General features: G+C 37.1%; 2 protein-coding genes across 3 annotated transcripts in view; one reads left to right on the top strand and one right to left on the bottom strand.

Moving 5' to 3' along the window:
* LOC125786735 (cyclin-dependent kinase 5 activator 1-like) overlaps positions 1-17,153 on the bottom strand; it is an 832,135-nt gene that overhangs the window by 192,967 nt on the left and 622,015 nt on the right. The gene's annotated exons all lie outside the window — the stretch shown is intronic.
* Positions 1-17,153, top strand: part of fras1 (Fraser extracellular matrix complex subunit 1) — a 248,149-nt gene that overhangs the window by 125,990 nt on the left and 105,006 nt on the right. For both annotated transcript variants that reach the window (XM_022664877.2, XM_022664876.2), the window contains exon 19: positions 504-644. In XM_022664877.2, coding sequence (XP_022520598.2) covers positions 504-644 — 141 coding nt within the window. The remainder of the gene's footprint in view (positions 1-503; positions 645-17,153) is intronic.

Below are 17,153 nucleotides of genomic sequence, written 5' to 3'. Positions count from 1 at the left end.
ATATATATATATATATATATATATATATATATATATATATACATAGACGCCGCATAGTGCTGCAGTCGGCACCAGGAAGCAGGCTATGCCAAGTCTATGTATATACATGTCTGTTATTTTCAGTTCAGTGATGTCGGTGCTCGGAGCTGAAGCTAGCGTTATGGGATGTAAACAGTAATTTTTATTAAGCTTCTTGTGCACTTTTTAAGTTATTATTGCCTCATTTTTAAATGCCAGGGCTCTCCAGATTCTAGCAAGAAGGTGTGGAGCTACATTGATCTGGATAACTGTGAAAAAAGTGATTTATCAGGGCAAAATATGCCCCATGTCACCCAGTCTGAAAGGGAGTTTAGACAAACTGTTAAAAATTTTAAAAAACACTTACTTACAAATTCAAATCTGATCTGAGCAAAAAATCGGATTTAAGAAATGTGGATTGTAATGTGAACGTAGTCCTTGAGAGAAGATCTGTTGAATTAAAAATGTTTTTCTCTCTGTTTCAGAATGTCACTCCTCCTGTGCACACTGCACCGAGGGGAACGTCCGCAACTGCACCGCCTGTCTCCGACCCAGCGTCCTCCATCACGGACAGTGCCTTGACCATTGCCCTCATGGCTTCCATGTCCAGGATCATACCTGCCAATGTGAGAACACCACATTTTTATTTTCTCTCCTTCTGACTGTTTAACAAGTTAGGAAAGTCTTAAATATTCATTTAGAACTTAAGCCGTTCACTGTATTACCCAAAGTTCTGAGAGAGCGTAACGCTAATGCTTTAGCGAAAGAAGAAATGTGCTGTAAGTAAATCACAATGACTAGGAAGGCATTGTTAGGCTTCCAGACGCCATGCAAGTTGTAGATAAGATTCAATGCAGCATAAAGAGAAGAGCTTTACGCTTTTCAGAAGCACAAGCCAGAAATACGCTCTATTTTATTTTTATTTTTTAAGGCGAGAACAGCTTTGGTTTGCTCATTTCCAGCATATTATAGAGTCAATTCAATTCAGTACAGACAGTGTTTTAAAGATGAGCTCTAACACCAGAAAAATCCTACTTACTTGGAGTTAATCGCAGCATAGGCTAAATCGCTGTCGGACTGCCTTTCCTTTTAGTTTTTTTTTTTTTTTTTGGGAGGATAAAACCATTAAACGCGGTTAGCGGAAGCCTGCATGCTAAATGACTTTACCGTCTGGCTCATTTGCGCAGGCTAATTGAGCATGCTAACCCTCGTTGCAGCTGGTTGACCTGAGATGGTCCTGCAGCAGCATGCTGAGTTATGTGCCGAATTAGTCGCGTGGCACCTGACATCCATTCTAACCAGAAACAGAATGCTACTGAAAAAGCACGAGTTTATCATTCATTTGTTGGAGTAGCTCCCTATTTTTTTAATTAAAGGCTTTCTACTTGAAGTTGGAGCATTGCTGTGAAGATTTGATTGCATTTAGTGACATTAGTAATCATTAGTGAGGTCAGAATGTTGGGTGATCACCACCACGCCTTTATCATCCACAACCGCAGTAAAGCCACTCTGCTGAAGTGCAGAGTTATACAGGAGTTTCAGTTTAGTTCTCCAGCACAGAGAGACTCGAGGCTGGAGCAGCATTAGCATTAGCCGCTAACCGTGCTAAGTGCTGCCTTTTTTGCCGTTCAGACGTGAGTATTATCCGCCTGTAGTCTGCTTCTAACCCCGGCTAGCACTGCTGGAGCACCATTACCATTACTCGCTAACAGTGATGGTATAGTTACTTTGAAAAAGTAATCCGATTACTGATTACTCCTTTAAAAAGTAACTTAGTTACTTTATGGATTACTTGATTTTAAAAGTAACTAAGTTAGTTTACAAGTTACTTTATTAGTTACTTTAAGCAGCTGCACACACCACGTCCCGCCGCCTTAACATAAACATTATAACCAGTTTTGCCAATACTCCCCTGAACTATTTATTTTTATAAAATTAAAAGACCATTTCTCTTGAATTAACTTAACATAAATATTTTTTTTTTATAAAAAATAAAATATGGTCTTTCTTGATTTCACTTAACATAAATACTTGTTTTTATAAAAAAATATAAAATAAAGAAAGTCTTTCTTGACCTGACATATTTAACACTGTAAATCTGAATATTGAACCTGTTGTTCTCTGCAGGGCAGCAAGGAGTGGTTTGATAAAACAAAACCGTGTATATGGTCAAGGCCAGGGATCACATATATGCAGACTGCGGTCCGGGTCCGGACCCAGACGTTGTCCAATGCGGACCCAAACCGATAAACTACTGAGAAGGATTTAATTTTGACAGTGTTCATTTAAAGCGTCAGAACTTTTCTTGTCTTTACGGTATACGCACTCTGCGGCATGGGAAACTCACAGACCAATCACGTGTGGTGTAAAATCTTCAAACGCTCTCCTCTGCCAATCAGATCTGTGCAGGCCCTGGCTAGTGAATTGGGACGTGGCCGGGAAAACCCGCCTTTATAAAGAGATAGGGAGCCCGAGAACTGGCGGAAAAACGAGAATGGGCGGAAACTAAAAACACGCCGAGCGTGAAAGAGAGAGAGACAGGGGAGAAAGCGAGACGCGTGTGATTGGGGAAGAGCGGAGGGGGATGGGGAAGGGAACGCGGTGTGTGTGTGAGGTGGAGAGAGAGAGAGAGAGAGAGAGAGAGTAACGCACAGTGACTTGGATAAGTAACTTTAATCTGATTACTGGATTGGAAATAGTAACGCGTTAGATTACTCGTTACTGAAAAAAGAGTCAGATTAGAGTTAACGCGTTACTAACATCACTGCTTGGGACCCTGTGTCAGCGTGAGGCTGCCGTAAAAAAAAAAATGCCTTTTTAATTTATTTAGACAGCAGTCATATTCATATTGTTCTACCCAGCTACTGATGCATCTGTAACTCTTTACAATCAGGGTAAAAAATAACAGTACTTACGACTGTAATAAACATTAAGTGGTAATTAAGTGGTAAACATTATTTAACATTTCTAAATTGTAATGCTTAAGAATGTTGTAAATAAAGATGAATTGCGATATCAGTTTTAACATTTTGTAGGAATTAATATCTTAACTAGTGTCATAATAATAATTAGTTGAGGCATTCTAACATAAGTATGGTTAAACAATGTAAATTAATTGTAAAGTGCTACTGATGCATCTGAGGCCAAATATCTTAAAGCAGGATTCCTCTACTGTAATTGTATATTTTGGTTTGTGGTAGACAGATTTACCTCAAACCAAAAGGATAAGTATGTGGTTTTAGCAGGTGTCCATTTCTGTCATAATCAAGTGATCACCATGAATTTATTTTGAAAGTTACATTTTTTGTAGCTTGTATTTTTTTCCTTTTCAAATTTCATATTGTTTTTACAGACCATTTTTACTGAAAGATGTTACTGATCTCTATGTATCACATGCAGAGGGGGGAACAAGAAAAAGTTTTAGATTTGATTTGCTCACTTGGCATTTTTTGAAAGGCAAAATAATGTAGTAATATGCTCAAAATCATGTAACTTAAATATATCATTATATTAAATTATGGTCCTCCAACCTCTGTGGAGTTGTGGGTGCTAATTTGTAATTTGAACAAGTATTTCTAATAAAACAGATGTTTTATTAATGTATAATTTATGTTATTGGATGAATAAAGGGATACTGCAGTGTCTCATGGAACCTGGTAAGACAAGCAGACTGTAAGAACTGTGATTTTTTTCTCTCTGTTTTTCTAGTGTGTATGCTGACCTCAGACAGTACTTCTGAAATGCTAATGCTTATCTTTTGGAATTTGATTCCTTTGATTCTTATTTTTTAAAGCATCAGAAAGTTATCAGTATATTTCTGTATGCAGGGCTTAATTTTGCACATGTAAATCCCAAAGCTTTAATCGTTTTAAAAGTTGTGTATAGATATTTCTCAGAGTTGCACAGACAATTGTAGGCAGACCACCAGTCACAATAAATTTGAATGAATAACCTTCAATAATAAATTACTGGCCAATACATTGAGGTAACACTTCATGATCAGCCTCAAACCTACTATCCCATGACTTGTAGAAGTAATGTCAGTGTAATTCCTAAGTGGTCAAACATCACAGAGGCGAGTTGTTGAAAAATTACACTTTGGTTTTAAGTATAACAAAAAGGTGTAACAACACTGAGAGCCTTTGTATATTACCAGATACATTATTTATATAAATTCAATTAAAGGAATAACTTTCACTGAAATACAAAACTGAAATTGTCCTTGGAGCTGACATGACCTTATCAACCTTATCATTTTTGGGAATATGAGACACATGGGATAATCAGCTTTTAACTTCAGAACATCTCTGTTCATTACATTAATAAGAAATCAATAATTTCTGATTTATTCTTTCAGTGTTTAGTTGAAGTGTTAAAAAGTGGTTGAATGTGGGCATCAAATCCACATTTAATAAAATATTAAAATTATTTTTTTTCCATAAACACATTTCAAGAAACTTAGCGATAGTGTGATCAAATAAACAGACAAAAGTGATAGCAATAAAAAAACATTTATTGACAAAGTTAAGAAACAAACAAAATTAAGAACAGTTAAAAAAAAAAAAAAAAGTGTCCAAACCTCTTTTGAGTAAGCACAAAGGAGACAGCGGCAAAGAAAATTCTCTCAGAAAGAGAGATAGAAACCTTGAGAGGAACCCATACTCCTTGGGTCAATACACAAATTAAAAATGTAAAAATCTGAAAAAGACAAAGAGCATAAACATTAAATGAAACAAAAATATATACAATGCAAATATAAAATCCCGTATAAAGACATACAATTAATAAACCCGCCTTTAATTTTATAAAAAAAAAATATAAAAAATAATGTATAATTAAGTACAGAAAGATTAATAGGAAAATAGTAAAAGGTAAGTACAATATTAATTGATTAAAGCACTAAAAGACAAACGTTAAAATGTTTTTTGATGAATATAAGCCCAAAATAAGACTAAAACACCAATACAATAACCATTAATAAAGCAAGTAACTAAGCAATAAAAGAAATATATACAAAAAGAGTATGGATTAAAACACTAACAGTATACTACATAAAGATAAATACAGTTAAGTAATTAATAAACATCAAAAGATAAACAATATCAAGATAAAAGGATTAAAGCCTTAAGTACATGAACACAAATACAAAACAGGAAGCAATTAAAAGCATACAATACACAAAACGATTAAAACATTTATATAGTTAAAGAAAATCATTACCTTTTTAAAAGTATGGAATCAATAGCTTTATTAATACCTGCAATTTTCCTTAGGTGTGTTTTATAAAAAAAAACCCTCTAAACTAGAGTATAGAGCTGGGCGATATGGCCGGAAAAAAAAAAATTAGATTTTTTTTTTTTTTAAATCCAATTTTCGAATTAAATCAATTTTTTCCCCCTACTAAAAATCAAACTAAAGATGATAAAGAAATGGTTAAAAACTAGTTCTTATTTAATTAGTTTTCACTTAAAATGTTCCATTTGTGGTTAAAGTGCAACCAGAAACAAGCAAAAAAAAACTATTGTAAACAGTGAGAACATCTAGTGACTTTTAGAAAGCTTTCTCCAACATAGTTTAGGTACTGACACAATGCACCCTCAAACTTAAAAAATAAATAAACACACCCTTAAAAACAAATAGAAATAAATAAAATGGTGCCCTTTTTTGATACAACTTACAAAGTAGACAATAGAAAACAAGTACAATTTATATGCTCTTAAGTAAATACTTTTCCCTATTGGGCTAGAATTGCAAAACAAAGCATTTAAATAAGTGCCAGTGTTCTATAAAATGAGATCTTTTCTCATGAATATGCAAAACATCTTAACTTGTAGTGCATACAAAACCTGGTACACGGTTGGAAGATGTCAGGGACAGTTCCTTGTTTAACGTTGAATGGTGAACTGGTGCTGCTGCTGTGTTCATTCGGTAGCAGCACTTCTCCCACTCCGCTACATGGTTCTGTTTAAGGTATAGTGATAAATTGGTTCACCTTACAGCGTTTGTTTGGTCTACGTCCGACGCCGCAAAACCGAACCAACTCCAGATCACGGAGCTAGTTGCTCTTAAGCTCCGCCGTCATGTGTTTTGTGTATGTGTGTGCGTGTGTTTGTGCGTGCAAGGGAGGGAGGGAGGGAGTGAGGGAGGGGCGGGGGGTGCGCGCGCTGGAGGGAGGGAGGTATGGAGGGAGCTAGCTAAGCTCACTCTGTGCCCACAGAGGAGCGTCTGTGGTGAAAAAGAAAACTCAGAGAAAATCGATTTTCATAAAAACACATTGTCCTTAACTATAAATTCGAATTTATCGATAAAATCGATTAATCGCCCAGCTCTACTAGAGAACTCTCTAAACTAGTGATTGAAAATATAGATTTTTTAAAATTATTATTATTATTATTATTATTGTTTTATATGGTACCTGACTGAGGTGTGCCTGATGTGGTGGCTGTGTCGTGGTGTATACTTAGCCAGGGGTCATAGAGCAGATGGTGGAGAGATGATCTGAGACTTCTTTGAGGTGATCTCCGTGCTGTGTTGAAGGGTCACCTCTCACACACAGCAGGATGATTCCTATCTGCAACACTGTGGAGGATTTGGCCTCATGGGTAAACCACTCATGAGGAAGGTCCTGAAAAGTAAATTAAGAGACAGTGACTGAGCGTTAAGGAATGTTTTTGACCTGAATCTCTATTCAGTAATGGTAGCTTCTACGAAGACAGTTCTCTGCCTGTAGTGTTCACTGAAAACCCATACCAGAAGAACAGAAGATGAAGGCGTGGTTCCTAACTGTACATCTGAACCAGGATGTTCTATGGCTTGAGGTCACAGTGCAGAACCCCTCTGGCATGGACCTCAATCACGCCTTCAACTAGCTGCCTTAGAAGTACCTGCAGAGTACACAGAGCACATTCTAGTAAAGTTAAATTGGCTGAAATTTATCCCAACATTTGCAATACTTGTGATTGTCGGCACGCTGCCACGTTCAATAAAAAAAAATATATAAGTACCTACAGAGTGTAAGAAACAGACAGAAGGAAATTACAGTCGCTATAGAACAGGCTAACAGTTATCCAGTGGGTAGCTGCTACATTAAGGGTGAAGAGAGAAGAGTGTTCAGGTACCTAACGATTTTCCAATGATTTCACAGTTGCAGACAAATTTCCAGAGTCAGGATAAAATCACGAGAGTCTGGCTAGAGTCGAGCTGCAGTTGAGTTGCGGTCGTGTCATCTCAATGGTTAAGTGTAAGGTGGTTACGATTGAAAGTTTTAGTCAGTCGGGTTTGGGTACTGGCGCTCCGATAAAATCAACTGTGTTTGTTTTGTATTTATTAGCAGTGTGAGCAGCAGCTGTAAGATCGAAAGAGCGTATTACACCTCTGTTTGGAAATATTTTAAAGTGGACTGCAAAGGCAGGAGTTTACAAGGTGGGAAGGAAAAAAAATGCACATTCAACAACAAACATGATTTACCACCTGAGAAACAGGTGGTAAATCATTCCGTCCCTTAATTAGTTCCCCCGGTAAGTCAGTAATAAGAACAAAGAGTAATAATATTAAGCTATTAATGTATTAACATATATATTCATCATCTTACTTTTTTTTTACTATTATTTTTTAAGCTAACTTTTGTAAAATGCATATTTACAGTTTTTTTAAGCCGAGCTGCCTCAGCGTACTCTGAGAATTGTAACGATGTTTCTGTCTGATATTTTATTTTATATACAGTTTTTAGTTTTGATTTATGTTCTTAAATCATTGTTTCAATAATAATTAATTTATTAATAAAAACATAAGGGACAACTTGGATGTGTTCCTTTTTTTTTCCATTGCCAAAATATTGGATTAAGAAAAATAAATGACTGACTCAGAGGCTAAAAATGTGATTGGGACTTACCGCTCTGCACTACCATCTCAACATCCTGGGACCCTCCACTGCTGCTGATCTTCCTCTTTTGGGTGGGGATGGAGAAGGTGGAGTGGCCAGTGCTTCAGCTGGAGCTCCAGGACACTGAGGATGTTGTGTCTTTTGGAACTGGGCCTGATTTTACAGAACAGAAACAAAACAGTTCATGGTAGCTGTATCAATTTATCCAATAAAGTACATCCAGAATGGCAAGTATTTAAAAACACGGTCCAGTGTTAATTTTTAGTAACATGTTTAAAGTCTATACTATCTAAGGCAGTGAGACAAATACTGCAACTTTTCTAAAATTACACTCTTCTACTGCAGCACAGACTTACACTCCCTCCTTAAAAAAATGCTCAAAACCAGAAAAAAAAAAAAAAAACACACCCTGGGAGGTTAGCTCTTTAAATAGCTTTTGACCAGCATAGGTAATGTTTATTTCTGGATGATCAGCTGGACTCAGCAGGGCCAACATTAGTAGCCTAGTCTTTTAAAATTAATTAACTCATTTTTTAAACCCATCAAGTCCAGTAACAGCTGTGTTTATTTGTTTTTTAAAGTCACTGGTTAGCTGCGGGTGTAACTTCACAGACCGCGATCTCAGTTCACAATTATGCAGCCACACATCTTATAAAATCTCCTTCTCCTAACCAAATATCCAGCACAACAAACCCAGCTTTAAACCCAAACCATCGCTATATAAACAGAGACAGAGGAGAAGTTTTCTTTCAGTGTTTTCTGACAGAAACTGTGAGGAGTCAAAAAAAAGACAAGAGTGTGTTTACTAATCCGTTACTCGTTCGTGATGAAGTTAACGCTAACTTGCACGTACAGTGGATTCACGCGGTTAGTTAATAGTATGCAAAATGCAGTGAACGCTGCTGTTTGGGGTCAAAATAAACTAAACACCTTAGCTAATAATCATGGACTGCAGAAAACTAAGCCGGAGACACAACAAACGCTAGCTCTGTAAGTTAGTTGTCGAACGGAGTTACGTTAAGTGCATAAACTGCCTGCACAGATCAGAACATAACAGCAGCTTACCTTTTCATGTTAAATCCTCGACGAAAGCATTCTTTTCTCATATCTTTATACAATCCAGTTGCAGCAGCACCTGCTCGTTCAGAAACAAAACAAACACCCAGCGCTGTTTAAGAGCTGATCCACGACCTTCTCTCCCAGCACAGGGTGTGTTTTTCTCAATCAGCAGCAGCTTTTAAATCACGCTGTAGTTCAGTAATAAGTTCGCGTTTCACCGAGAGCTGAAACAGCCAGTTAGCTAACGGTAGTTAAAATACCTAACAGGCCTGAGAGCTCCTCTCGGTACTCCGGTGTAATCCGGCAGGGTTTTTGTAGATATTTAACTTCTGAATCTTATTAATACTGAATTATGGTAATCTGGCTAATGTTAAAAAGTCAACTAGCTTTTTACCAAAACACTGTTAGTTAATTTATACTTAATTTTAGCGGTGTGTTCCCACAAGACGAATAATAAAAAAAAAAAAAAAAAAAAAAAAGAGGGGACCGTCTGCGCGAAATTTAGCGGCCGACTGCGCATGCGCGAAATTTAGCGGCCGACTGCGCATGCGCGAATATTTGCGGCCGACTGCGCATGCGCGAATATTGGCGGCCGACTGCGCATGCGCGAAATTTAGCGCATGCGCAGTCGGCCGCCAATATTCGCGCATGCGCAGTGGGCCGCTAAATTTCGCGCATGCGCAGTCGGGCGCCAAATTTGGCGCATGCGCAGTCGGCCGCCAATATTCGCGCATGCGCAGTGGGCCGCTAAATTTCGCGCATGCGCAGTCGGCCGCAAATATTCGCGCATGCGCAGTCGGCCGCTAAATTTCGCGCATGCGCAGTCGGGCGCCAAATTTGGCGCATGCGCAGACGGCCGCTAAATTTGGCGCATGCGCAGTCGGGCGCTAAATTTGGCGCATGCGCAGACGGCCGCCCCCTTTTTTTTTAATTTATTTTTATTCGTCTTGTGGGAACACACCGCTAAAATTAGGTATAAATTAACTAAAAGTGTTTTGGTAAAAAGCTAGTTGACTTTTTAATATTAGCCAGATTACCATACAGTATTAATAAGATTCAGAAATTAAACATCTACAAAAACCCTGCCGAATTAGACCATAGTACCGAGAGGAGCTCTCAGGCCTGTTAGGTATTTTAACTACCGTTAGCTAACTGGCTGTTTCAGCTCTCGGTGAAACGCGATCTTATTACTGAACTACAGCGTGGTTTAAAAGCTGCTGCTGATTGAGAAAAACACACCCTGTGCTGGGAGAGAAGGTCGTGGATCAGCTCTTAAACGGCGCTGGGTGTTTGTTTTGTTTCTGAACGAGCAGGTGCTGCTGCAGGTAATCGAGCTAACTGTAGCTAATTAGCTTAGCCAGCCATGCTCCGCTCGCTAACGTTAGCTATCTTACAGCGTTATTCACCATTAACATGCTTTAAACAGTCTTTAAATAGTGGTAAGACTATTTAAAGCGTGTTAATCTATCTAACGCTGTAAGATAGCTAACGTTAGCGAGCTAGCGAGTGGAGGATGGCTGGCTAAGCTAATTAGCTACAGTTAGCTCGATTACCTGCAGCAGCACCTGCTCGTTCAGAAACAAAACAAACACCCAGCGCCGTTTAAGTATCATAATAAGACCGCGCTTCACCGAGAACTGAAACAGTCAGCTAACTAAATTACTCACCGGGACTTACAGAGCTCCGCCGCGCTGCTCTAATCTAATCCGGCAGGGTAATAATCACTATCGGTGCTGAAGGCCCGCTAGTGCCGCTGTTTTAAGACTGAGGGGCTTTAAATGAAAACAGCGTAAATGGGAAACACAGTAAAGATCAGCGCAGCGCACCTTCAGCACCAAAGTGAAGAAATACTGGATTATTTGACCCAATATTAATAACTGTTCCCCATAAAACACAGCGAGGCTTTGGACTCCTGCAGTCCCCATGCAGCTCCCGGAGAAAAGGACGTCTTTCTTGTGGCTACTGATTCAGTGGAGTGGAGCCACGACCATTCAAAACTAGGTTCGGGGGTTTTTTGTTGCCCAAAAGGTTTTTAATTTGTGTGTTTTAATATATTCATTATATGTTATATTGTATTAAAACGTGAGATATAAATTAATCATAATTTAATAGGAACGGTGAAATATATTATTTTAATTATATTAAATATCATGCCTCAAAATCTCAGATCTCCCCCTCTTTTCCAGTGACTTTGGTTTCTTCCAAAAGTCTGTTGATGAGAGGGCGGGCGGAGCTGGACTGGAGAAAGAGGGCCGGTGTTCTGTCGAATTCTGCTACCTTGTCGAACCGTGCTGCCCCAATGTATATTTAACTGTAAAAATACAAAAGAAGCACTATTTTACGGCATGTACCCAGTGATATTCCAGTAGATGTACGTTATTAGATTTGGATTGCATAATTCATTGTACCATGGCAAAGTTATAGTAAATATAGCTCATTACAAACTGCTTTTGTATTTATTTATGATAGTAAGTGTAATTTTTAGTTTCCATTTACACTTTTGTGCAATGATAGTGCGCCCAGGTTGTTTAATGCACATAAACCTGCCTAAACCAGATTAATTATACATAAAACACGAGAAAGAATTAAATTGTGTAGGTCGGCGCATGCGCAGTACCTTTGGGAAGCATGTATCGATGGGTAGCAAAATTCGACAGAACACCGGACTAAAAAAACTGTTTTTAACACACCTTGGGCTGAACAGCTGTATTCACTCAGTCGCAGTTAAATAAACTCACTGGCCATTTAGGAATCACTTAGACCAGTGATGGCTGATCACCAATGCTGGCTGATAATGACAGCACTAAGGGCATGAATACTGGCAAACAGATGCATGAAATCCACAAATAAAGAAATATGAAATTTGCAGTAGCCTTTTTTATGCCCAATCAGTTTGAAGACTGAGAACATATGTCTGCACTCCCCTCCAAAGGAATTGGGCGGAAAAAGCATTATTAAAAGATGAATAATGAAGACTGGAAATTGGAAATCAGTTAATTACAACTTTGTCAGTGTGTCCAGGCCCGGAGTGGCTAATCGGGAGATTCGTGAGGATTCCCGATGGGCCGGCTGTGTCTGCTGAAGTGTCTTATTGTGTACCTTGGGGAAGATGTGGGCAGTTATTAAGGAGTATATCTATGTTGGTGTTTTACCGGAGTCAAGCTATCCGCGCGTATACGCGCGATTTTACGGTAAACAGACGCGCAGGAGGAGAGCACGCTAAAAAACACAGAGAGAGACAGACACGTTTCAGTCGGTTATATTAATTCAGACATACATTAAGCCCAGAAACGAGAAGAAAACGGATTAAAATAACTCACCTCACTGTAGATTTAGTGCAGTACATTATCTATTTGATATAATACCATAACAATCCCATCGGTTTTTAAGAGAGAGAGAAAGTTTTATATTAATATTACTTGTTCAATCCATGCTCCAAATTAAATTTCTCATGAGTTTCCCAAAAGGCCAAAACAGATCCAGTACCTCTTAAAAGAGTCCATCCTAGACTATTACCTCTGCAAATTTGGGTAAATTGCACTGTATTGTTTATTTTATATTAATAAAAAAATGTATGCATGTTTAAAATTAAATTTCTCATGATTTTTCCATAATGCCAAAACAGATCAATGACCATTTGAAAGAGTCCAACCTAGGCTATGACTCCTGCAAGTTTTGGCAAATGTCACTGTATTGTTTATTTTATATTCATTTTTATTTTTATTCATGCTTAAAATAATTTTCTCATGATTTTCCCATAATGCCAAAACAGCTTCACTACCATTTGAAAGAGTATGTTCTAGCCTATGACTCCTGCAAGTTTGGGCAAATTTCACTGTATTGTTTATTTTATATTCATTTTTGTATTTTTTTATCATGCTTAAAATTCAATTTCTCATGATTTTCCCATAATGCCAAAACAGCTTCACTACCATTTGAAAGAGTATGTTCTAGCCTATGACTCCTGCAAGTTTGGGCAAATTTCACTGTATTGTTTATTTTATATTCATTTTTGTATTTTTTTTATCATGCTTAAAATTCAATTTCTCATGATTTTCCCATAATGCCAAAACAGGTCCACTACCATTTGAAAGAGTCTGTCCTAGGCTATCACCTCTGCAAGTTTGGGCATATTTCACTGTATTGTTTATTTTATATTATTATTATTATTATTATTTTATTCATGTTTCAAATTAAATTTCTCATGATTTTCTTATAATGCCAAAACAGTTCCACTACAATTTGAAAGAGTAAAACATAGGCTATGACTCCTGCAAGTTTGGGCAAATTTCACTGTATTGTTTATTTTATATTCATTTGTTTTATTTTTTTATTCATGTTTAAAATTAAATTTCTCATGATTTTCCCATAATGCCAAAACAGTTCCACTACCATTTGAAAGAGTCTGTCCAAGGCTATGACTCCTGCACGTTTGGGCAAATTTCACTGTATTGTTTATTTTATATATATATATATATATATATATATATATATATATATATATATATATATATATATATATATATATATATATATATATATATATATTTTTTTTTTATTCATGTTTAAAATTAAATTACTCCCATAATGCCAAAACAGTTCCACTACAATTTGAAAGAGTACAACATAGGCTATGACTCCTGCAAGTTTGGGCAAATTTCACTGTATTGTTTATTTTATATTATTTTATTTTTATTTTTTATTCATGTTTAAAATTAAATTACTACTGATTTTCCCATAATGCCAAAACAGGTCCATGACCATTTGAAAGAGTACAACATAGGCTATGACTCCTGCAAGTTTGGGCAAATTTCACTGTATTGTTTATTTTGTATCAATTTTTTTATTTTTTATTCATGCCAATACCATTTGAAAGAGTATGTTCTAGGCCAGTGGTTCCCAACCTATGGGTCGCCAAAGATCCACGATGGGTCGCGAAGCCCTCTTGATTTTAAGGGGTTTAATTTTAATACTATATATCACATGTGTCAAACACAAGGCCCGCGGGCCAAATGTGGCCCGCCACGTCTTTTTATGTGGCCCGCGAGAGCTTGTAAGATCTTAGTGTCTATAATAAATAAGTCAGAAGCGTTCTTTGACCAAAAAATACATTTCCCACAATGCTTGTCGATTGTATTACCCGCAAAGTTACGGCTTACTGCCACTACACGGCAGTGTAGTCATTGATGTGGAAACCCTGCCGGAGGGAAGGTGTAACTTCGCGGGTGGAATTGAGACATATAAATGTTTATCCCATAATGTCCAGAAAAAGAGAAGTTGATGCAGACGGACGGCTGTGCTTCAAGGCGAAAGACCGGTATGCCTTTTGTGTTACGAAGAGTGTTACTGACCAAAATAAACGCTTTTTAGGAGAGATATAAGTTCTGTGTAAACATTTATAAGACAATAGCTGACAAAATCTGTTTTAATGATGTTAATAAACATCACTGTGACAGCGCTAGTCGCAGTTTCACCGCAGCAAAGTACGAGGACGTGAATCACTTATCGAACCAGCCTTTACTGATTTCTGCCCTCAATAACCCTTTCAATAACCTCCAATAGCCTTTAATAGTCTTCAGTAGCCTTCAACAGTCTAACCTTGCAGCCGTGGTGTGTCCACTAAACTCCGTAGTTATAAACATCCTGAGGTTAGCAGCGCGATAACTGACCTGTTTATAATGTAATCCCAGCAGTGACTCATGCTCTAAACGGCTGCTGTTAGCTGATTGGGCTGAAAGATGAACTGTAGAGAGCTGTATTATTCGGTTACAAAAATCTTTATTTCATACACAGAAGAACTTAAAAATTGTAAAAACGCTCCAGACTGGCTGAGCTGAGCCCTGTAGCCCGTGGCTGGGCTGTAGCTCTGACTCAGTAAAGACTGCGGACTTGTGGTGCTGCTGCTGCAGCTCCCACTAGTGGTTGGATGAGGAACTGCTAAATCTGAGGAAATGCTATGTTCTTAACAGCTCACAATTTTTGATTTTATATTTATTAAGCCTTATTTCAGTTAATAATTTCAAAGTTAATATAACTTGATGTCATTTCTATTCACTTGAATAGTTTGGTTCTTGATCGATGGAGTTTTTGGATTTCATGACATGACAAATTAAAAGGATTTATGTTAATAGAGCAACAAGCAAACATTTTTTCCATGCAACTGTAATATTTGATTGAATAAATAGTATATTGAGAGTTATTTAACATTAAGGAGTAATTACATTCATTTACATATATTACATTTGGTTACATTTTATTACAATTATAAGTTACATCTGGCCCTCGGAGGACAGCCAATATGCCAATGTGGCCCTCGGCCAAAATGAGTTTGACACCCCTGCTATATATAGTCTAGGGTAAGCAAAATTCGCCGCGCTGCGCTGCGCTCTCTCTGTCTCTCTCTCTCTCTCTGGCGCGCGCGCGGGCGCTCTCTCCGGCAGCGCGGAGCTGAATTCAGCGCGAGGCTGAATATAATAATATAAGAATATAAGAATATAAAACTCAGTTTAGTTAAATAAATGAAAATGAGTGAGGGCCTGTAAAGTTAATCAATTATTGTCCAATATTTGGACAGGTTGAGGCTTTGGTGAGCTGTTTTACTGATTTGAAACTGAAACTGAAACTGATTTTATTCTTTTTTTTATTTTATTGATTTAATTATTTTTTTCTTCATAAGATAAAAATTCCTTATGTTTTATGTATCAATTTTTCCTTTTTTACGTGTTTATTTTATTCATCTACAGTAAATGTCAGTTTTTATTTGTCATTTCTAACCCCCCCCCCCCCCAACCCCAACCCCAACCCCAACCCCAACCCAACTATACACTTACATCTTTTACATTTGGGGGGGGAGGGGGGGGGGGATGTTATGTTGGGTCACCAAAGCTTACAATGGTAAAAATATGGGTCCCTGAAGAAAAAGGTTGGGAACCACTGTTCTAGGCTATGACTCCTGCAAATTTGGGTAAATTTTACTGTTTAGTTTATTTTATATTAATTTGTTTTATTTTTTTATTCATGTTTAAAATTAAATTTCTCATGATTTTCCCATAATGCCAAAACAGGTCCACTACCATTTGAAAGAGTCTGTCCTAGGCTATGACCACTGAAAGTTTGGGTAGATTTTACTGTATTGTTTATTTTATATTATTATTTTTTTTAATCCATGCTTTAAATGAAAATTCTCATGATTTTCCAATAATGCCAAAACAAATAAAACAAAAAGGTCCACTTAACTGTTCCACCATTAAACTGCTCAGCATATTTCTAAACAATCTAGTCTAGAAATCACCTGTTAAAGACACCTGTGCTAGAAACAGGGGGTGTGAGTTTAAAACCATCACCTTAAATCCAATACCTCAAGTGCAAGGGGCTATCTATAGTGAAACCTGCAGAAATACGCAGTGCTGATAGCCTGAGGAACTGATAGGACTGCCTCACAGTGGCCCTGTGATGGCTTATTGGAGAATGAATTTACATCTGATACTAGCAAGTATTAAAAATAAACAAAACAGTGAAATTTGCCCAAACCTGCAGAGGTGATAGCCTAGGACAGACTCTTTCAAATGGTACTGGACCTGTTTTCAAGGATTCAAGGAGATTTTACTGTCATTCGTATCACATGTGGTTCATGAGGTGGAACGAAATTGTGATCTCATGATTCAGTTTACACCCAAGAGCTGTTGTTAAAATAGATATATAAATAAAGTAAGACAACAAAATAAAAGAATACAATAAAAATAGAATATAACAAAATGAAGATAAGATAAAATAAACAAAACAGTAAAACTTGTCATAGCCTAGGACAAACTCTTTCAAACGGTCATGGATCTGTTTTGGCATTATGGGAAAATCATGAAAAAAAAATATTTTAAGCATAAAAAAAAAAAAATTAAATTATTATAAAATAATCAATACAGTAAAATTTGCCCAAACTTGCAGAGGTGATAGCCTATGTTGTACTCTTTCAAATGGTCATCGACCTGTTTTGGCATTATGGGAAAATCATGAGAAATTTAATTTTAAGCATGAGTAAAAAAAATAAAAAATTAATATAAAATAAACAATACAGTGAAATTTGCCCAAACTTACAGGAGTCATAGTCTAGGACAGACTCTTTCAAATGGTCATGGACCTGTTTTGGCATTATAGGAAAATCATGAGAAATTTAATTTTAAGCATGAAATTTGCCCAA

This window comes from Astyanax mexicanus, chromosome 22 (assembly GCF_023375975.1).
Source record: "Astyanax mexicanus isolate ESR-SI-001 chromosome 22, AstMex3_surface, whole genome shotgun sequence".
In the NCBI taxonomy this organism is placed as follows: domain Eukaryota; kingdom Metazoa; phylum Chordata; class Actinopteri; order Characiformes; family Acestrorhamphidae; genus Astyanax; species Astyanax mexicanus.
Note: the sequence above shows the minus strand (reverse complement) of the source record. Positions and strands in the feature narration are given on the sequence as shown.